The 22699-nt window shown below is 44.7% G+C and overlaps 1 protein-coding gene across 1 annotated transcript in view; it reads left to right on the top strand.

Annotated features, from left to right (window-relative positions):
- Window positions 1-4590: 4590 nt before the first annotated feature.
- LOC126481802 (trichohyalin-like) overlaps window positions 4591-22699 on the top strand; it is a 60663-nt gene continuing 42554 nt past the window's right edge. The window contains exons 1-2 of the mRNA XM_050105758.1: window positions 4591-4991; window positions 16757-16852. Coding sequence (XP_049961715.1) covers window positions 4597-4991; window positions 16757-16852 — 491 coding nt within the window. The 5' untranslated portion in view covers window positions 4591-4596. The remainder of the gene's footprint in view (window positions 4992-16756; window positions 16853-22699) is intronic.

Raw genomic sequence — 22699 nt, 5'->3', positions numbered from 1 at the left:
ACAGCTCCTCACGATGTGCCAGGCATATAAAACACTGCTCAAGCCACACACACCTGCTTTCCATACTACTGCTCGGAACCAATACGAAGGCTCTTTTGTACTTGGAACTGAGCAATGATGCCCTATGGGGTTTGTTTAAAGGACTGCCTTCTGGAAATGAGTGTTGCTGGTTCTGAGGTTTTACACCAAGCTTAGAGCAGGTCTCCATCTTATCTGCTGCAGAGGTCCAGAATTATTTTAGGCTTGTCGAATTTTTTAAAAAAAAGGATGGCACTCCAGATTTTGCGTTGTAGTCTGTTGTTTAACATTTTAGATAGGCATCACAGTTCTTAAACCTGTGTACACTGATGGCTCCTAACAAGGGGTCTCCCTCGGTTGTTCAGTCATTGGGCCCACTGTGTCCTCAGGATTTGCTTTCCTCATCACTACAGTGTATTTTCTGCAGACCTCCATGCGTTCCTGAAAGCAATGCAGCAGGTGAGGCGTCTTCAGAGCAAACAGTTTCTCATCCACTCCGACTTCCTTAGTGCTGTACAATCGTTGCAGCACATTTATCCAGCAGACAAAATGGTTCAGCTTATACACGACCAACTGTACATCCTACAGCGGCAGGGGAAGGACTAGACATTCTGCTGGGTACCAGGAAACGTGAGAACTTGGGGAAATGAACCGGCAGACAAAGCCGCAAAGGAGACCTGCAGGGAACTTAACTTTCATGTTCCATTTCCCTGCAGGATGTCATCTCGTGGGTGAGCCGCAGGTCCATACAATTGTGGGAGGAGGCGTGACCGGCGGGTGACGAACAGTAAGCTGCAGTTGGTGATGCACGCTATCCAGCTGTGGCCTTCCTCAAGCCGGTGACTTCGGCAGGATGAAGTGGCTGTGACATGCCTTCCAATTGGACATTCATCTGTAGTCAGTTGCATTAACCACTGCGCCACCCAGACAAAATATTTATCCAAAATGCATGGACTATGTTCCCAGGTCAACCCAATTTTCCCACCTAGCGACACCTATCCACAGTCTCTGTCCGTGTCCTCCATGCTCGTTAATTTTAGATTCCCGCCAGAGGTCGAACGATATTGTGCATCTACACTGAAGGTTGTGAATTCGTTGCCCATCGAGACGAATATTCATGTAAATAAAACAGCTGGAAGAGCAGTGTACTGAACACGTGCCCCTCCATCTCCGCATCGAGTGACGCCTATTGGCTGAGGATGACACGGCGGTCAGTCAGTTCGTTGGGCCTTCCAAGGCCTGTTCGGATGCAGTTTTTTTTAAATTTAATTACGATTTTCAAGACCGATAATACGAGGGTGAGTCAAATGAAAACCTTAAATATTTTTTAAATATTATTTATTGTGCAGAAGTGGTACAAAGCTGTCTCACTTTTTAACATAATCTCCCTCACGCTCAATGCAATTCCTACAGCTCTTACAAAGTGCATAGATTCCTTTAGAAAAAAATTGTTTTGATAGTCCGTGCAACCTCTCATGCACTGCGTGGCGTACCTCTTCATCGGAACGGAACTTCTTTCCTCCCATTGCGTCTTTGAGTGGTCCAAACATATGGAAATCACTTGGGGCAAGGTCTGGTGAGTATGGAGGATGAGGAAGACACTCAGAATACAGTTCTGCGATTGTTGCAACTGTTATACGGGCAGTGTGGGGCCTTGCATTGTCTTGTAGCAAAAGGACACCTGCTGACAGCAATCCGCGTCGCTTTGATTTGATTGCAGGCCGCAGATGATTTTTTAGGAGATTTGTGTACGATGCACTGGTGACAGTGGTCCCTCTAGGCGAGTAATGCTCCAAAATGACGCCTTTTTCGTCCCAAAAGGGAGTCAGCATAACCTTCCCTGCTGTTGGTTCTGTTCGAAACTTCTATGGTTTTGGTGATGAGCAATGGCACCATTCCTCGCTCGCTCTCTTCGTTTCCTGTTGGTGAAAGTGAACCAGGGTTTCGTCTCCAGTAACGATTCTTGTAAGGAAGCCATAACCTTCTCGTTCAAAGCCCCAAAGAAGTTCTTCACAAGCATCAACACGTCTTTCTCTCATTTCAGGAGTCAGCTGCCGTGGCACCCATCTTGCAGACACTTTGTGAAACTGGAACACATCACGCACAATGGGGTGTGCTGACCCATGAATAACCTCTAAACATGCTGCAGTGTCATTCAGTGTCACTCGGCGGTTTTCCTTCACTGTGGCTTCAATTGCTGCAATGTTCTGTGGAATCACAACTCGTTGTGCCTGACCTGGACGAGGGGCATCTTCCACTGAAGTCACACCATTTGCGAACTTCCTACTCCATTCGTAGACTTGCTGCTGTGACAAATATGCATCACCGTACTGAACCTTCAAAAATGATTCAAATGGCTCTGAGCACTATGGGACTTAACATCTACGGTCATCAGTCCCCTAGAACTTAGAACTACTTAAACCTAACTAACCTAAGGACATCACACAACACCCAGTCATCACGAGGCAGAGAAAATCCCTGACCCCGCCGGGAATCGAACCCGGGCGCGGGAAGCGAGAACGCTACCGCACGACCACGAGCTGCGGACACTGAACCTTCATTCGTCGATGAATTTCAATAGGTTTCACACCTTCACTACGCAAAAACCGATTAACAGAACGCTGTTCTTCCCTGGTGCAAGTCGCTAATGGGGCGACCATTTTTATATTGATACTGCGACGGTATGTGTGTATCTGCACTATGCTGCCACCTAGCTGGCCGGAGTGGCCGAGCGGTTCTAGGCGCTACAGTTTGGAACCGCGCGACCGCTACGGTCTCAGGTTCGAATCTTGCCTCGGGCATGGATGTGTGTGATGTCCTTAGGTTAGTTAGGTTTAAGTAGTTCTAAGTTCTAGGGGACTTATGACCTCAGCAGTTGAGTCCCATAGTGCTCAGAGCCATTTGAACCATTTTTTGCTGCCACCTACAGGCCATTCTGCACGCTGTTTGTAGCACGCTTACCAACTTACAGGGTAACGGCGCGAAATTTCGATTTGTTATTACAAATTTTTCATTTAACTCATCCTCGTATAACAAATCTACCACCTCGCCTGCTCACCATCTTGTTGCTCATCCACCTCTGGACCGCCTTTTTTCCCACCGTCCCCGGGCTACGTTGCCGTTTAGGATTTGTGTGCAACGTGTGCTAGAGTCCCTCGGTGTGGAGACTGTACAACCCCAAATCCTGGGTTTTAACCGCCTGCCACCCTGGTTACTGAAGAGGCCCGGAGTGATTTTAGATTTATTGCAGTACAAGAGAGATTGCACTCCTGCCACCGTTTTTAATGCAGCATTTTCTTCCATTTTATCTGAGCACCACGACTATTAAGCTGTTTCTACGGATGGGTCAAAACGAGGGGATTCCGTTGGTTGCTCTGTTGTTTTTCCGGATCGTGTCCTCAAGGTCCGACTCCCTCAGACTTTTACTGTCTTTGATGCAGAATTGTTTGCGATCTTGCGGGCACTGGAGCAGATGAGACATTCTTCCTGTCCTAAATTTCTTGTCTGTTCCGATTCACTAAGTGCCCTTCACTCTTTGCAACGTTTGTATCCAGCAGATAAAATAGTCCAAACCATCCAAGATGCCCTCCTCCGCCTACAGCGATTGGGGAAGGCGGTGGCTTTCTGCTGGGTTCTGGGGCATGTCGGCATTGCTGGGAATGAAAGGGCAGATCTCGCAGCCAAGGAGGCGTGTCTCGATCCACATGTATCTCAGTGTGTTATACCCCTGCACGCACTCACCTCGCTGTTGAGCTCAAGAGTCATGCGTCGGTGGGAGGATGAGTGGCTGGAAGTGACTGACAATAAGCTCCGTATAGCGAAGCCCACAACGCGTGTGTGGTGTACTTCCTTTCAGCCCCATCGACGGGACGAGGTTCTCCTCACTCGGCTTCGGATAGGTCACAGCCCTATGACGCATGGCTTCCTGCTCCGGCGGGAGGACCCTCCAATGTGTGGTGCTTGTGGCGTCCAGGTCACCGTGCGCCACGTTTTATTTGATTGCGTTTTATTTTCTGACCAGCGGGCCGCGGCTGACTTGCCAGCGGACCTGCCATCTCTTTTAGGCAACACTCGGACGAATATGGTTGAAGTTTTAAAGTTCTGTGCCATGTCAAATGTTTTTACAAAGATTTTAGGGAGAGGATCTTAATTTGCTCACTGTGTGACAAGCTCGCCCATATTTTATGTAAGTGGCCAGCCAATGACAATTTCCTGTGGCATTCTTGTTGCTACGTTTTCCCTTTCCTTACGTTCTACTTTCTTATGTAGCATTTTCCTTCTTTTCTTGCTTTCTTTGCGTGTGTGTTTCAGTTTTATTAGGTCTGTCCACGTTCGTTCCCTTCAATGTGTGTCAGGGCGCTGATGACCTCGACGTTGAGCGCCCATAAGCCCCAACACACACACAAATCTACCACAGCATAAAACCTTCCCTAATTTTGTTTTTAATAAAGTTCACTACAGACTCGAAATCCCAAAATGTACGGACAGATACACGGTGGAAATTACCAGAAACCACAATTTTCTTTTGTTTTTTACGTTTGCAGAACTCGAAGATAGTTATATAAGTATCCTGACACCATGGCCGAAGTGGAAGAACCACCACCGGCAGACGTGGGCGATGTCGCAAAGCCCGAAAATGGCGAACCTGAGGTTGCAGAAGAAGAAGAGGAAGGAGCGGAAGAAGCCGTCGATCTGACAGAAGCAGAGGAGGAGCCCGAAGGCGAGCTGGTGGGCGTGCAGATGCAGCGGACCAAGCCGACCAAGGCGTACAAGGAGAAGAAGAAGCCCAAGGCGCTGAAGACGAAGAAGCCGCCCAAGCCGAAGCCGGCGTCGTACGTGTGGCTGCCGCGGCCGCTGCCCAGCAAGGCGCCCTCCTTCAGCCCGTGCCCGCACCTCTACTTCCGCAGGCCCGTGGCCCCGCGAGACGGCCTCAGCAGGGACGAGTACATCGACATCTTGGCGCAGCCTAGACAGTAAGTACTCTTTTAAAAGCTTGTTTCCTTCCATTTTAAGACTGCACCAACACTTCGTCGTTATACAATGAGCTGACAAAAGTCACGGGATAGCGACATTCACATATACAGACGACGGTGGTATCGCGAACACAACGTATAAAAGGGTAGTGCACTGGTGGAGCTGTCATTTGCGCTCAGGTGACTCATATGAAAAGATATATGAGGGCATTTCGAAAAGTCTACATCTACATCTACACTTACATCCACATCCATACTCCGCAAGCCATTACCTTGAGTACCTTGAGTACTTCTATCGGTTCTCCCTTCTATTCCAGTCTCGTATTGTTCGTAGAAAGAAAGACTGTCGGTATGCCTCTGTGTGGGCTCTAATCTCTCTGATTTTATCCTCACGGTCTCTTCGCGAGATATACGTAGGAGGGAGCAATATACTGCTTGACTCCTCGGTGAAGGTATGTTCTGGAAACTTCAACAAAAGCCCGTACCGAGCTACTGAGCGTCTCTCTTGCAGAGTCTTCCACTGGAGTTTATCATCTCCGTAACGCTTTCGCGATTACTAAATAATCCTGTAACGAAGCGCGCTGCTCTCCGTTGGATCTTCTCTATCTCTTCTATCAACCCTATCTGGTACGGATCCCACACTGCTGAGCAGTATTCAAGCAGTGGGCGAGCAAGTGTACTGTTACCTACTTCCTTTGTTTTCGGATTGCATTTGCTTAGGATTCTTCCGATGAATCTCAGTCTGGCATCTGCTTTACCGACGATCAACTTTATATGATCATTCCATTTTAAATCACGCCTAATGCCTACTCCCAGATAATTTATGGAATTAACTGCTTCCAGTTGCTGACCTGCTATATTGCAGCTAATTGATAAGGGATCTTTCTCTCTATGTATTCGCAGCACATTACACTTTTCTATATTGAGATTCAATTGCCATTCCCTGCACCATGCTCAATTTGCTGCAGATCCTCCTGCATTTCAGCACAATTTTCCATTGTTACAACCTTTCGATATACCACAGCATCATCCGCAAAAAGCCCCAGTGAATTTCCGATCTCATCCACAGGGTCAGTTATGTATATTGTGAATAGCTACGGTCCTACAACACTCCCCTGCGGCACACCTGAAATAACTCTTACTTCGAAAGACTTCTCTCCATTGAGACTGACATGCTGCGTTCTGTTATCTAGGAACTCTTCCATCCAACCACACAATTGGTCTGACAGTCCACATGCTCTTACTTTGTTCATTAAACGACTGTGGGGAACTGTATCGAACGCCTTGCGGAAGTCAAGAAATCTACCTGGGAACCCGTGTCTATGGCCCTCTGAGTAAAGATACAGTGGCTCGCAGTCCTTAAATAGAACATTTATTTAGAAAACGTCAGTTACATCTTATTAACTGGATTATTTGTTGTTTTTCGACATAATCACTCCCGTTATCCAAAAATTTCTTAAGTCGGTGCACAAGCTTTTATATCCCACATCATAGAAGGTTGCCGCCTGTTGTCGGAACCACGTTTCAACTTTATTTCCGATCTCTTCAGCCGGCCGAAGTGGCTGTGCGGTTCTAGGCGCTGCAGTCTGGAACCGCGAGACCGCTACGGTCGCTGGTTCGAATCCTGCCTCGGGCATGGATGTGTGTGATGTCCTTAGGTTAGTTAGGTTTAACTAGTTCTAAGTTCTAGGGGACTAATGACCTCAGAAGTTGAGTCCCATAGTGCTCAGAGCCATTTGAACCATTTTTTTTTATCTCTTCATCTTCGTGGAATGATTTTCCAACAAGATGTGATTCCAGGTAAGGGAAGACATGGAAGTCGGTGGGCGCAAGGTCTGAGCTGTATGGCGGATGGTCCAATACGCCCCATTTGAATTGTTTGAGTAGTGTTTTGGTTACGAGCGCTGTGTGAGGCCGAGCGTTGTCGTGAGGCAAGCGGACTCCACTTGTCAGCATTCCCCTGCGTTTGTTTTGAATTGCCCTTCGAAGACGTTTCAAAGTCTGGCAATATGCAGCAGCATTAATTGTCGTTCCAGGAGGCATGAATTCCAACAGGAGAAAGCCTTGTCTGTCTCAAAAAACAGAAGCCATGATTTTCTTCGCTGAAATCGACGTTTTGAATTACTTGGCTTTTGGTGATTTCGAATGGCGCCATTGCATTGATTGTTGCTTGGATTCAGGTGTATGGTGGTAAACCCACGTCTCGTCACCTGTCACAATGTGATCAAGGAACTCATCACCTGCTTCAGCATTGCGTGTGAGGAAGTCGAGTGCAAACCCCATCCTTTTCTTTTTGTGTTCTTCCGTTAACAGTTTTGGAACCCAGCGTGCACACAATTTCCTGTACCCTAACTTGACAGTCACAACGTCATAAAGAGTTGTCATTGACACGTCCGGTATGATCTGAAGCAATTCTTTCAATGTGAGACGTCTATTCGCAGGAATTGCTTCCTCCGTTCTCCGACGAAGGACATCAGAGGTCACAGATGGCCGACCTGTTCTTTGTTCGTCATGAACATCGGTCCTACCTTCAGAGAAATGACGAGACCATTTCGTTACATTTTTGTCGATTCATAATGTTCCCATAAACAGAAACAATTTCTTTGTGAATATCCGCTGGTCGCTGACCTTCTGCATGAAGAAAACGTATGACGGAGCGCACTTCGCATTTGGCGGGATTCTGAATCGGCGCAGCCATTTCAAACCCGTCCAACTGCCGAACGACCGCGAGGAGAAAGCTAACGGTTCAAGGTTAACACCAGTGTTTCCAACTTGCTCGCCAAAACTCTTCTGTTCCTCTGGCGTAATGTGTATCTTTACTTTCCGAAATACCCTCGTATGACATGATTATGGTTGCACCACGGGTATTAACAGACTTTGTACGCGGAATTGTAGTTGTAGCAAGACAATGTAGACATTCCATTTCGGAAATCGTTAACGAATTCATTATTCCGAAATCCAGAGTGTCAAGAGTGTGCCGATAATACCACATTTGAGGCATTACCTCTCACTACGAACAAAGCAGTGGCCGACGGCTTTAACGACTGAGAGCAGCGGCTTTTCATCTTCATCTACATCTACATATATACTCCGCTGGCTACCAAGCGGTGTGTGGCGGAGGGCACAATTCGTGCCAAAGTCATATCCCCCCCCCCCCCCCCCCCCCCTCTATTCTACTCGCGGATTGCGTGAGGGAAAAACGACTGTCTGAACGCCTCAGTACGAGCTCTTATTTCCCTTATCTTTGAATGGTGATCATTGCGCAATTTGAAAGTTGGTGCTAATAATATATGCTCTACACCCTGGGTGAAGATCGGATTTCAGAATTTAGTGAGCAGCACCTTCTCTTTAGCGCGCCGTCTATCTACAAGTGTGTCCCACTTCAAACTTCCAATGAGATTTGTAACGCTCTCGTGACGGCTAAATGTACCAGTCACGAATCTTGCCGCTCTTCTTTGGACATTCTCAATCTCTTGAATCAGACCCAACTGGTAAGGGTCCCATACAGACGAACAATACTACAAGACTGGACGAACTAACGTATTGTAAGCTATTTCCTTTGTTGAAGGACTGCATCGCTTCAGGATCCTACCAATAAACCGCAATCTAGAGTTCGCCTTACCCGTTACTTGTGTAATCTGATCATTCCATTTGAGATCATTTCGAATAGTCACACCCAGATACTTGACGGACGTTACCGCTTCCAAAGACTGGGCATTTATTTTGTACTCGTACATTAATGGGGGTTTTCGCCTTGTTATACGCAGTAGGTTACACTTACTAATATTGAGAGATAACTGCCAGTTATTACGCCACACATTTATTTTCTGCAAATCCTCACTGATTTGTTCACAACATTCGTTTGATACTACTTTCCTGTAGACTACAGCATCATCGGCAAATAGTCTAATGCCGCTGTCAATACCATCAACAAGATCGTTTATGTAAATTGTAAAAAGCAGCGGACCTGTTACGATGCCCTGGGGCACACCTGAAGTTACGCTTGTTTCTGTTGAAGTCACCCCATTCAGGACGACATACTGCTTCCCAGTCTGTTAGAAAACTTTCTATCCAACCGCATATGTCATCGGATAGACCGTAAGCTCGCACTTTTTGTAGCAAGCGACAGTGCGGAACTGACTCGAACGCCCTTCGAAAGTCGATACCTTGGAGCCGGTATCTAGAGCCTGTTTATCATGCACAAAGAGGGCCAGCTGTGTCTCGCATGACCGCTATTTCCTAAAACCGTGCTGGTTTCTGCAGATGAGCTTCTCAGAGTCTAGAAAGGTCATTATGTTTGAACACAAAATATGTTCAATGATTTTACGTAGAGTGTTTGCGTCAGTGTTAAAAGACAAGCGAAGCTGCTTGAAATAACCGCAGAAATGAATGCTGGGCGTGCGACGAACGTATCCCTTAGGACAGTGCGGCGAAATTTGGCGTTAATGGGGTATGGCAACGGACGACTGACGCGAGTGCCTTTGCTAACAGCACGACATTGTCTGCAGTGCCTCTCCTGACCATATCCATTGGACCCTAGACAACTGGAAAACTATGACCTAGTCAGATGAGTCTCGATTTCAGTTGGTAAGAGCTGACGCTAGGATTCGACTATGGTGCAGAACCCACGAACCAATGGCACTGTGCAAGCTGACGGTGGCTTCATATTAGTGTGGGCTGTGTTTACATGGAATGGACAGGGTCCTCTGGCCCAACTGAACCGATCGTTGACTTGGAATGGTTATGTTTTACTATTTGGAGAACATTTGCAGCCATTCACGGTCTTCATGTTCCAAGACAACAATGTCGTGTCACTGAGCCAAAATTGTTCGAGACTGGTTTGAGGAATATTCTGGACAATCTAAGAAAATTATATTGCCACCCTGATCGCCCGACATGAATCCAGTGGAACGTTTATGGGACATAATCGAGAGGTCACTTCATGCACAAAATCCTGCATTAACAACACTTTCACAATTATGGACGGGTATAGAGCCAGTGAGGCTCAATATTTCTGCACGGGACTTTCATCAACTTGTTGAGACCATGTCATGTTGAGTTGCTACACTATGTCGGACAAACGGAGGTCCGACACGATATTAGGAGATATTTCATGACTTTTGTCACCACATTGTACATACAAAGACAAAAGTTTTGCAGCATCCCAATATGACACAAAGGTTGTGCTGCTATTCTAACTGCTCCAGTATCAGTTGGAAGATCACCCCAAAGTTGTTTATAAATATACACACAGTTACCTCGGGTAGAATGCCGTTCTCGGATAGATAGCAGAATTTCAGTGAAAGTAAAGCACCTGTAGGGGTGAAACAGTATAGTGAATATCCAACATACTTTAAAGGACAGTCGCGACCAATGATCGAGTCTGCATCATCGCCTTACAGGCAGAATGCTTCGCAATCAGGGAAGTTGCCCAACGTGAGTACTAGAATAAAAGTGATGTGGTGTGGACATGGAATCGGTTCCAGGTGACAGGTACAGATAGAAGACATAGAACGCACAGGCTTTATACTTTAGACAGGTGCACAGGATAATCGGTATCTCCGAATTTTGAGTCAGTGAACTTTGGACTGATTGCTACAGAATAGAATTCGGCATTCGAAGACGCTATCGAACGTCTTTTATCACGACAAACTGTCAGGGAGATGATTGCATGATGCATATCTCCATTCCCGACGACCATGGCGAGCACCACGTTGTACATCATAACACCATGGATTCCATTGCAAATTGGCAATAAATCATGCAGAATGGACGCCCCAAGATTCGCTTCATGTGTTGTTTACTGACGAAACTCAGATCTGTACATACTCTGATAATCGCAGACAATGTGTTTCAAGACAACCCGTTAATATCGAGTGCATCCAATACTGTGTCCCATGTGTACTACAAGATGGTGGTGGAGTGATGTTCTGGGGTGGCATCACATGGAGTCTCTTTACATCTCTCGTGGCTGTTGAGGGAAATCTCACTGCTCTACGAGACAGGTATGATGGTCTGCAACCATTAGTGGAACTGTATCGCCAACATTTTGGTGACAATTTCATCTTGATGGATGAGGACTCGCGTGATCATCGTGCTGTTCTTGTGAACACGTCCATTCAGCACGCTAGAATCACAAAAATGAATTTGTTTGCCTGCTCTCCGGACAGGAACACAATCGAACGTTTTTTTGAACGTCGGTAGCGACCCCGTACTCTGCGCAACTTACGCAGAGTCGCCATTGAAGAGTAGGACAATTTGGATCTCATCGATGGTATACCACGACCGATTCAAGCCTGCATACGAGCAAGGGGACTTTTCACGACGTGTATGACGTCGCTCAGGAGTCCTGTGAAAAAACCTCAGAGCCAATGTTTTTTTTTCCTGTGCCATGAATTTCGAAATGAAGAGGTGATGCAAATCTTTTGTTGACGTTCATACTGTTCATCTTTTCCACTGTTTCGCACATATTTTCCATGTTTGGCTTACGAAATTCATAACCTAACATAAACCTTTTCGTAGAGGTATATGCATTTCACCTCATTCAAGAGAAGAAATAAAGTGTGTATTAAGATAGATTACATCTGATGATGGATCCACAGGATCTGAAGTGCATCGTGTACTTGAAAAAACACGAAAAGTTGTGACTGAAGGCGTTGTTTAATTCATACCTCCAGTGTACGTATACATGGATGGATCTGAACAGGAGAATAGTTCCTCAGCTATCATCCCCAATACGGCCTTCAAACTTCATTTCCTTGAACAACTAATAAATTACGGTGTCCAAATATATGGCACCATAAAAGACACTGGTGGAGGCGAAGCGCCATCACAGCGGAAATATCTCATCTGCTCTAACTTTTCAGTACCTAGCAATCTGTACAAAAAATGAATCCAGTGGAGAAAATGGCTTAGGTTGTCCTAGATGCATTACTGCGATTCCTAAACCGAGGCAAGGATGTGGTATTCTGGTGGGGACCGGGGAATGTTGAAATATCGGGAACTGATGTGATCAACAAAGCAGAAAGAAACATCTAGAGGGGGCATTGAGACGAAATATTAAGTCCTCCTGTACTCATTGTCGGACAGGAAGATCTTGCATCAGGGGGAAGACAAGTAGATGGAAATGATAAGAAACAATCCATAGTCAGTGAATTCGACTACCTCATGCCAGCAAAACCGGCGGAAGGGAGTGATGGTTCAAATGGCTCTGAGCACTATGCGACTTAACTGCTGTGGTCATCAGTCGCCTAGAACTTCGAACTAATTAAACCTAACTAACCTAAGGACATCACACACATCCATGCCCGAGGCAGGATTCGAACCTGCGACCGTAGCGGTCGCTCGGCTCCAGACTGTAGCGCCTAGAACCACACGGCCACTCCGGCCGGCGAAGGGAGTGATGCTCACCAGGTCACGAATAGGACATTATCGATTGACACAGTTCCTTTCTCAGACTGGGTCATCCACCAGTACGTCAAGCTTGTGGAATACTACTTCGATACAACGTATCTTAAAAACATGTGTTTCTTACACTGGCATATGGTAACCTTCCACTGGGATAAAGACGTGTCTGTCATCCTACCTGACAACAGTATCTGTGTACCTCACATTTTAAAATTTTGAAGTGGCAGTTAGCCTACCTAATATATTGAGATGAAGCTAATGAACTCATAGTTCTGTTTCTGGTTTTTGTTTAAGTGGCCAGTCATCCATATAACACCCAGTGTGTCAGTAAGACGGCTTTCCAGACAACTGCGGATTTTAATGTATACGAACGTCATGTTTGTATCAACATAGCCAGAGATTCAGAAAAATCTACTAATGTATGTACTTGAGATATCTACGCAGCAGTTTTATTTATGAGAGCAGACATTGATCAAACCGTGAGATGCGTATTTCGATATCCACTAATGGCCAATCCACTATGACCAAGCTGTTGAGCAACCTAAATCCAATATCATTATGATCATCACACGAATTACGTGTTCCACACGTTCAGTCTCCATGCAAGGGCAAGGTGCAAGGTCGTTGGCCTATAAAGGGACACGTGCAGGTAAAATAAGGTACTAACCCACGCAGCTCCCTCGAGGGCTATTATCTCGATATTGAGAACAAGATTTATGTGTCAGTGGCATAATGTGTGGCTGGAATTACAACGTAACACCATTGTTTAATGCTTGCGGCGTTCTAGGGCCGGTGTGCAGCAAATTTTGTTTGATTGTGACAAGAGAACAGCAATTTTTCCCGATAACGGTTTGTTTTTTGTTTTGAGTGGAAAAATGTTTTAAGGTTCTATGTTTTGTCTGGACTCCTGCCCATATTTTGGGTAGGTTTTTTTAATGGATCTCAGAGTGTTAGTCAGTGATCAAGCCTCCTGTCAACAACTGAATCATAGTTTTACAATATTGACTGCTTGTTCATTTTTCTTTTCATACATATTTTGAATCTGAGACTCAGGTTTTGATGTATATATTTTTTACGTGTGTAGAATTGTTTATCAACATTTGCTTTTTCTCACTGTGGCTGGCTCTTTCCGTTTCTTTTTATTAATAGTCAGCCTATCATACATACCAGGGATTAATATTTAGCACTTGATTCAGCTTAGCCTCATTTCATTTAGTATTTTAGATCATTACCATATCATAGTTTTATTTAAGCGAAAGGAAAAGACATGAAATTGGATGTAAACAAGCACATTTTCATTTGTAATTTGTATTATCCATTTTAATATATTAATAAGCAACCATTGCCAGACAATCTTTCAAATCTTGAATATGTACCCATGGTCCATATTTTACCTGAGAAGAGTTTATTATCATCAATTATTTAGTAAATATTCTACAAGGTGCTGATAACCATGGCGCTGAGTGCCCTGCATTCAATATCATCATTATCTTTCCTGTGTTCGTCTGAACGAGTTGTTTCCAGAAAACTGCGTCCAAAGCTCCCTAGATCTTCTAGTGTCAGACGTTCATTCATCAGGCTGCGTTGGCCAGGAGGCCTAGATTTTGCCCCTCACAACGTTCACATAGAAAATGTGCTAGGAGGCCCCTCTTCTGTATGTTGGTCTTGCAACGTGGGACTCCTGTTCTCATCATGTGCAGAGTTCACCACACCAGGATGGGAAGGTTACCGCCAGAGACAGCAGCATGTCTGGGCTCTCCAGTTCTGTTCTTCCATTTTCTACCCGGACCTTTCGATGGATATCCACTGGGACCTGTGTTGTTTACCTGAAGCTTTTCCTAGATCACAATCATCTCCCAAAAGGCAGCGATTCGTGCATTTTGTAGTGGCACTACCCAGTAGTTTAGAGTACACAGAAGACAACGTGAAAAAGAAATTTGGGTAAGAGAGTGTGGTACACAACGTTATTCCACCAGAAACGCAGTATCGGATGAAATGTACATGCACGCTTAAAATATTAATATTCATATATTTATAAAATAGTCTTTACAAAGTTATTAATTCCAAGTCGAGAATGTAATAAACATGTGAACATTGCAGCTTAAGGGGAGCCGGAGGTGCCTATGCTGCCCATGTTAAAATCACTAAGTTTGAGGAACATTTATGAATAAACTACCAAATAGAAATTTTTTTTTTACATATAGAGTGGTTTAGTATTGCAGTTATGACAGAGGGATTTTGGAGTATCTTTTCTAGTTTCCTTCCTATTATTTTTTTTATTAATGACCCAAATTTTTTTACAAATAATTGCTTTATAATTAAACTGAAATGAAACTACTGAACATATTGCCAAATGGCTGTGTTACAATGTAAGTTTGACCACTAGGAGTGCTGTATAAAAATTTCATCTCTCTAGCTTGAGTGGATTTTGAGAAAATGTTCCTTATATTCGAAAAATTCTAATTTACGGGAAATGGCTATCAAAATTTCTCAATACATTCCTGCACTATAGGATGGATTATCATGGTCTTCTTCTTCATCCTCCAAAAGCTTCCTCTTCTGTCTTCTTTTCTGGCCTGTTGTTCCATCATACTTCATATGCCTTTCTCTTCTTTCTGCTCCTCTTATCCTTTCTCTGTCAATATTTCTTAGTGCTCGTACAGTGTTCACCCCAGCTGTAAACCCTGATGCCTTCAGAACTTCACACTTCAGGCTGTTCCCTTGGTTGTAGGTTGCTGTTGCATCATAAATGCCGAAGTGCAGTGTTTTTATGCTTACAAACTCCCTTTTAGGAATCACTTTCCAAATCAAATTGTTTACGCTCTCATTAGGATTCTGCGTCTTTCCGTGTAGACATTTGTGTAACAATTCTGGCTGCGCTAAGTCATGAAAAATTGGTTTTATTGTTCCCTCCTGATTCTTGTACATACTGCATATTACCCGCTTTACACAAGAAGTATAATACTACTAACAACAGGCGCAACACTGAACTAATTCGAAACGGTAAACAGCAAAGAGACGATGTTCCGCGCTCTTATTCATTGTAGTATCGCAACTTGGTATTAGTGTTAATTTTCTTTTCCCTACGTTCTTCCTCCTCTTATATACACGGTTACTAAACCAGAACAAAAGTGTACGACAATGTTAAATGGAGCAAGATGTTCGAAATTCTCAGGAAAATAGGAGTAAGCCGTAAGGAAATACGGGTAATATTTGTCACAGAAAACAATGTAGCCAACCCTTGCACACTCGCTGTATGCGTAACATAAGGCGGCGTATGCGTAACAGGCCGAGAAAATCCCAAGCAGTTCGCCACGAAGTCACGAGAGGGTGTTAGATGCATTCAGCGGCCGCCCATTTCCTCTGCAGGCATGGGGGAAAATGGTAATAACTCCACTTCTAGGCCGAGTAGAACAATAATTCAAAGTTTACATTAAAGAGGAATGTTCCAATTAATTTTCGGTAGCAAAAAAAAAAAAAAAAATCGTAATTTTTTGGATTTCACCACCTCCGGCTCCCCTTAAGGGGACGATGCATAATCACACCCTCTTTCAGTATTACACAACACAATTTTGCTTGAGAATATAGAACAGAACGTTAGTTTAACACAGACTATTTCAATCTTACAGTATTTTCTATGCTGACTCTGCTAATGAAATACACTTACGTTTATTTTGTGGTATTTTATGGCGCCTCCATTATTAGAGACCCAGATCCACAATTATAGTGCATATCCTTAACTTAATTGATGCCGCTTCACCCAGAGTTGCAGGTTCCCGTCTACGTTAATGACTGAGGTGATTCTGAGGTTTAGTTGACTAACAAACAATTTACGACGTATTTGATTGTTTTTAATTTCCAGCACAAACAAAAACATATATCTAAATCACTCCAACATGGGTATTGCTACCATAAAGAAATTACAGTGCCACCTAAAATGTCATAAAACGTCTACCCACCTCCGCTACCGCTGTGATTCCCGTCACTTAACGTCACCCTCGGTACCCCAGCCAAATCCACCTGTGACAGCTGCTACTGCAGTGATGTTTTGTGTAGTCGTTGGCAATGGCGTCATCCAAGTTATGCATCATTGTTACAAAAGTTTTTTTTAATTGAAATCATCTTTTAAGCAATTTCAGATTACGATGAAAACTAATTTAAAGCAAGATGCAGTGCATCAGAATAAAATTTGGAGTTCCTCTTATATTTCTGGTTCCGATCGCATGAAGATCACGTTTATAATATGTTTACTGAACCCAGATGACATGAGAAAGTCGGGACGGAAAACATACGAAGGCAAATCCTACGATTATAATTTGGCGAAATAGCACCTTCTGATGCCTTCTTTTGTCTTTCAGGGAACCATGGCGACAGGAGCCAGACATGACACTTGTCAAATTCAAGCGGCGACCTTTTACACCAAGGATGCAGGAACTTTCACTGCCACGGAGACCGTGAGTATCATATATTTGATATAGTATGTCATTAGTCAGTATCCACGAGTCTATTTCCGAACCGATTAGCATCATTCTCTACTCTTACATAGAGTGATTCCGTGAGACGTTACAAACTTTCAGGGATGATAGAGAAGGGTAAATGTACCGATCTGAGATAAGGGTCGGTAGTCCACAAACGACCGAGTCGAAAGTTATAAGCGAAAATTGTTCTGATACCTCCGACAGTGGAATACGTGACAGTGCAATGTATGTGCCAGTACTGCTGTTGCCAAGACTGTAGGGTAGGCAACTATCAGAGGTGGTAGTATGGACCCAAACGAGAAAATATGTCCAGTAAATGTGAGCTCCAAACTGCATACATCAAGAGCAAAGGGCGCTTGTTGAGCAGAAGAGAAGCGAAGATGAATAAGTGCTCATAGCTCTGAAGGTATGCATTTAAGAGCCCATGTTTACTGGATTTTTTTTTCATTTTTTGGTCCATGCTACCACTCCTGAAAGTTGAATCCCCTACTGTCTTAGCAACACCACTACCAATACAAGTACCGGGTGATCAAAAAATCAGTGTAAATTTGAAAACTTAATAAATCACGGAATAATGTAGGTAGAGAGGTAAAAATTGACACACATGCTTGAAATGACATGGGGTTTTATTTGTTGTTGTTGTTGTTGTGGTCATCAGTCCTGAGACTGGTTTGATGCTCTCCATGCTACTCTATCCTGTGCAAGCTTTTTCATCTCCCAGTACCTACTGCAACCTACATCCTTCTGAATCTGCTTAGTGTATTCATCTCTTGGTCTCCCTCTACGATTTTTACCCTCCACGCTGCCCTCCAATACTAAATTGGTGATCCCTTGATGCCTCAGAACATGTCCTATCAACCGATCCCTTCTTCTGGTCAAGTTGTGCCACAAACTTCTCTTCTCCCCAATCCTATTCAATACTTCCTCATTAGTTATGTGATCTACCCGTCTAATCTTTTTATTAGAAGAAAAAAAAAGTTCACAAAATGTCCGACAGATGCGCGTCGTTTGGTGATGAACGTGTGCTCAGCCGCCTCTTTCGTCATGCTTGGCCTCCCAGGTCCCCGAACCTCAGTCCGTGCGATTATTGGCTTTGGGGTTACCTGAAGTCGCAAGTGTGTCGTGATCGACCGACATCTCTAGGGATGCTGAAAGACAACATCCGACGCCAATGCCTCACCATAACTCCGGACATGCTTTACAGTGCTGTTCACAACATTATTCCTCGCCTACAGCTATTGTTGAGGAATAATGGTGGACATATTGAGCATTTCCTGTAAAGAACATCATCTTTGCTTTGTCTTACTTTGTTACGCTAATTATTGCTATTCTGATCAGATGAAGCGCCATCTGTCGGACATTTTTTGAACTTTTGTATTTTTTTGGTTCTAATAAAACCCCAAATCGTTCCAAGCATGTGTGTCAATTTGTACCTCTCTATCTACATTATTCCGTGATTTATTCAGTTTTCAAATTTATACTGACTTTTTGATCACCCAGTATTTCACCGTCAGAGGTATCAGAACAGTTTTCGTTTGTAGCTTTCTACGCGGTCGTCTCCGGACTAGGATCGCTTGCCTCAAATCGATACATTTACCTTCTCCATCACCCCTGAAAGTTAGTAACATAATCAAGAAATCACTCTGTAGATAATTGCATTATCTAAAGAAAGATACAAGCTTACTATTTAGCGGTGCAGCAGGATGGACGGTCGCATGTACCCCGTCGGCGGCCAAAATACAGAATGTGAGGATTTCAATTGACGCTACGGAGGGGCATTGTGGGTTCAATGGGCAGGGTAATGGCTACGGGAGTCCGTCGGAGATGAAGCTGGCTGCAGAAAGACAGACGGCGCGAATGTAAACCATTTATTACTCCAACAAACTGCAGCGGTTACAGGTGTGCGCACTCGTCCGGTGACGCGGCCCAGCATCGACCCACGGCATCCACGTACCACAGGAAAGATCAGGCGTCGATTTCGCGGCCCACGATGCCGAGAAGCGGTTCCACGAGGATGTGGTAGCTGCTGCCCCAGTAGTGCCAAGGTCTTGCCTGGTAGGCATACCTCTGGAGCGTTGCGCCAAATGCAGCGGCCATACGTTGTCCGGCTCACGTCAGGCGAGTGACGAGCTCTGGCAGGTACACGCGACTCGGTGTCTAGGAGGGCATCGGTTCGACCCCTGGCGGAGGCAGCCTACTGCAGGAAGAATGTTAGCGGCCTCACAGCGGCAATCGACACACAGCAGACGTCGATTCGAAGACCGACATCTCGCCTGTCCTTGTGGCCCCCTTTTATACCGGACATGACAGGTCTTGAAACTTCTTGGCAGATTAAAACTGTGTGCCGGATCGAGAGTCGAACTTGGGACCTTTGCCTTTCGTGGGCAAGTGCTCTACCATCTGAGCTACCCAAGCACGACTCACGCCCCGGGGCGTGAGTCGTGCTTGGGTAGCTCATCTGGTAGAGCACTTGCCCGTGAAAGGCAAAGTTCCCGAGTTCGACTCTCGGTCCGGTACACAGTTTTAATCCGCCAGGAAGTTTCATATCAGCGCACACTCCGCTGCAGAGTGAAAATCTCATTCTGGATGACAGGTCTTGTTGTGGTTGAGGTGACGCACCCAGCCCACCAAACGCCGTCGAAGAGTCTCGAAACGACGATTATTACTCCATCGCCATGCCTGTAGTTGCAGTGCGGCTGCATGACGTATTTGTTGAGTCTGTGGTGTCGGAGGCACCTGGAATTCGACAAGTACTGGCTCAACCCCACGTCGCTACACTGTTAATATTGATTGTCCAGTCATTAATATACAACATGAACAGCAAGGTTCAACACACCTCAGTGGGGAACACCCGAGGTTAGTTCGACATTTTTCTATGACCCTCCACCCAAATACACTCTATGACAAATTAACGACGCACCATGAAAGAATCATCCGCATGGAACAGAAATCAGTTGATGCAGTGAACATGTGCAGACAAACAAATAATTACAAGTACAGAAAAGCTGGATGATTTATTCAAGGGAAAGACTTTCACACATTGACCAAGTCAGTAACGGGTTGGTCCACCTCTGGCCTCAATGCAAGCTGTTATTCTGCTTGGCATCGATTGACAGAGTTGTTGGGTGTCCTCCTGAGGAATATTGTATCAAATATTGTCCAACTGGCGAGTTATATCGTCAAAATCCGTCTTGATTGGAGAGCCCTGCCCTTAATACTCCAAACGTTCTCAACTAGGAGGAGATCGGCGACTTGCTGGCCGAGGTCGGGATTGGAAAGCACAAAGACAAGCAGTAGAAACACTCCTCGTGTACAGTCGGGCATTTGTTGTTGTTGTGGTCTTCAGGCCTGAGACAGCTCTCCATGCTACTCTATCCTGTGTAAGCTTCTTCATCTCCCAGTACCTACTGCAACCTACATCCTTCTGAATCTGCTTAGTGTATTCATCTCTTGGTCTCCCTCTACGATTTTTACCCTCCACGCTGCCCTCCAATACTAAATTGGTGATCCCTTGATGCCTCAGAACATGTCCTACCAACCGATTCCTTTTTCTAGTCAAGTTGTGCCACAAACTCCTCTTTTCCCCAATTCTAGTCAATACCTCCTCATTAGTTATGTAATCTACCCATCTGATCTTCAGCATTCTTCTGTAGCACCACATTTCGAAAGCTTCTATTCTCTTCTTGACCAAACTATTTATCGTCCATGTTTCACTTCACACAAATACTTTCAGAAACGACTTCCTGACACTTAAATCTATACTCGATGTTAACAAATTTCTCTTCTTCAGAAACACTTTACTTGCAATTACCAGTCTACATTTTATATTCTCTCTACTTCGACCATCATCAGTTATTTTGCTCCCAAAATAGCAAAACTCATTTACTACTTTAAGTGTCTCATTCCCTAATCTAATTCCCTCCGCATCGCCCGACTTAATTCGACTGCATTCCATTATCCTCGCTTTGCTTTTATTGCTGTTCATCTTATATCCTCCTTTCAATACACTGTCCATTTCCATTCAACTGCTCTTCCAAATCCTTTGCTGTCTCTGACAGAATTACAATGTCATCGGCGAACCTCAAAGTTTTTGTTTCTTCCACACGGATTTTAATACCTATTCCGTATTTTTCTTTTGTTTCCTTTACTGCTTGCTTAATATACAGATTGAATAACATCGGGGAGAGGCTAAAACCCTGTCTCACTCCCTTCCCAACCACTGCTTCCCTTTCATGCCCCTTGACTCTTATAACTGCCATCTGGTTTCTGTACAAATTGTGAATAGCCGTTCGTTCCTTGTATTTTACACCTGTCACCTTCAGAATTTGAAAGAGAATATTCCAGTCAACATTGTCAAAAGCTTTCTCTAAGTCTACAAATACTAGAAATGTAGGTTTGCCTTTCCTTAATCTATTTTCTATGATACGTCGTAGAGTCAGTATTGCCTCACGTGTTCCAACATTTCTACGGAATCCAAACTGATTTTCCCCGACGGCCGCTTCTACCAGTTTTTCCATTCGTCTGCACATAATTCGTGTTAGTATTGTGCAGCCGTGGCTTATTAAACTGATTGTTCGGTAATTTTCACATCTGTCAACACCTGCTTTCTTTGGGATTGGAATAATTATATTCTTCTTGAAGTCTGAGGGTATTTCGCCTGTCTCATACATCTTGCTCACCAGCTGGTAGAGTTTTATCAGGGCTGGCTCTCCCAAGGCTATCAGCATTATCTTGCTTAAACGTAAGCCCAGAATGGCTTGCCATGGAGGGCAACAAAACAGGGCGTAGAATATTGCTGGCCTACTGCTGTGCTGTAAGGGAGCCACTGATGACAACCAAAGGGATCCTGATATGAAACGAAATAGCACCCCAGAGTATCACTCGTGGTTATCGGGCCTTATGGCGAGTGACAGGATGGTATCCCACCGCTGTCCAGGATGTCTCCAGACACGTCTTCGGCCTGGAATCCCATTGAACGGAATAGTATTGCCTTCATTTAGGAGTCACACTTCGAACTGAGCCAGTGACCATCGAAGACACTCCAGACATTGGTAGAATACTAACCTAAATCTCGCCCGCCATATGGCCCGACAACCGCGAGTGATGATCCAGGGTATCATTTCTTTTCATAGCAGTGTCCTTTTGGTTGTCATCCTCGCCACCCTTACAGCATTGCGTACGTCGACAATATTCTACGGCCCATTTTGTTGCCCTTCATGGAAAGCCATCATGGGCTTACATTTCAGCAGGATAACACCCGTTCGCGGACGGCGAGAATCTCTACTGCTTGCCTTAGTCCTTGTCAAATCCTACCTTGGCCTAATCTCTCCAGTGGAGAATGTTTGGGGCATTATGGGCGGGGCCCTCCAACCATCTCATTATTTTGACGATCTAACTCGTCAATTGGACAAAATTTGGCACAAAATTCCTCAGGAGGACAGCCAACAACTCTGTGAATCAATGCGAAGCCGAATAACTGCTTGCAGAAAAACCTGAGGTGGACCAACGCGTTATACAAAATGGCTCAAATGGCTCTAAGCACTATGGGACTTAACATCTGAGGTCATCAGTCCCCTAGAACTTAGAACTACTTAAACCTAACTAACCTTAGGACATCACACACATCCATGCCCGAGGCAGGATTCGAACCTGCGACTGTAGCAGCAGCGCGGTTCCGGACTGATGCGCCTAGAACCGCTCGGCCACAACGGCCGGCAACGCGTTATTGACTTGCTCAATTTGTGAAGCTCTTTTTCTTGAAGAAATAGTCCAATTTTTTTGAAATTATAATCATTTGTTTGCCTGGACATGTACATCACATAT

Source organism: Schistocerca serialis, chromosome 5 (assembly GCF_023864345.2).
Source record: "Schistocerca serialis cubense isolate TAMUIC-IGC-003099 chromosome 5, iqSchSeri2.2, whole genome shotgun sequence".
NCBI classification, from domain to species: Eukaryota; Metazoa; Arthropoda; class Insecta; order Orthoptera; family Acrididae; genus Schistocerca; species Schistocerca serialis.
This window is presented reverse-complemented; position numbering and strand designations above follow the sequence as displayed.